Raw genomic sequence first — 815 nt, forward strand, 5'->3', positions numbered from 1 at the left:
TTTGGGGGCTCTCCCAGGGTTCCAGGACCATCAAGGGACCCCCAATCCGAAGAGTCTGACTGACCTCGCGGTACGTGTGTTGTTGTTTGTTGTGTGTTCTGTTCGGTGTGAGCTCGTTTCTGGAATCTGTAATTGCCTGAGGGGTCTAGGCGGACACGCCCAAAAAAGACCACAGGCGGGGGAGGGAGGGAGTTGGAAGACATTCCGCCCCCCCAGGAGGGATGGATATGCCCCTCAGAGGGATGGATATGCCCCTCGCGGAAAGCGGGTCGCTCCCGCTAGTATGGCGTAAGGCCATTGTCTAGCTTTCGGGTTTGGCCTCCATGGAATTGGAAGCCTGCTTTGTCTAGCTTTCGGGTTTGGCTTCCATGGAATTGGAAGCCTGTTTTGGTTCTGCTTCCATGGAGTTGGAAGACTGTATTTTCGGGCCCGTTTGTTGTTTGTGTTTGTGTCTCAGCGGGAACTGTCTGCTGCAGCACCCGACTCCACTATCAAGACCCTGCCCTTACGGGCCGCTGGACCCCCGGATGCGGATGGCAACCAGCCCTATCATTATTGGCCTTTTTCAACATGCGATCTCTATAACTGGAAGGCACAAAACCCCAAGTTTTCTGAGAAACCGGGGGGACTTATTGACTTGCTAGATTCTGTTCTTTTCACCCATCAGCCCACTTGGGACGACTGTCAGCAGCTTTTACAGGTTCTGTTCACGACGGAAGAGAGAGAAAGGATCCTCAATGAGGCCCGGAAAGTGGTTCCAGGCGTGGACGGAGACCCAACTGTCAACCAGGTCCAGATAGATGTCTCTTTTCCCT

General features: G+C 53.9%; 1 protein-coding gene across 1 annotated transcript in view; it reads left to right on the plus strand.

The window, feature by feature from the left end:
• Window positions 1–457: 457 nt before the first annotated feature.
• Window positions 458–815, plus strand: part of LOC102757300 — a gene marked incomplete at its 5' end in the record, with an annotated part of 4570 nt that continues 4212 nt past the window's right edge. Inside the window, 1 exon segment of the mRNA XM_015559457.1 lies at window positions 458–808. Coding sequence (XP_015414943.1) covers window positions 458–808 — 351 coding nt within the window.

Source organism: Myotis davidii, unplaced genomic scaffold (genome assembly GCF_000327345.1).
Source record: "Myotis davidii unplaced genomic scaffold, ASM32734v1 scaffold714, whole genome shotgun sequence".
Classification (NCBI taxonomy): Eukaryota; Metazoa; Chordata; class Mammalia; order Chiroptera; family Vespertilionidae; genus Myotis; species Myotis davidii.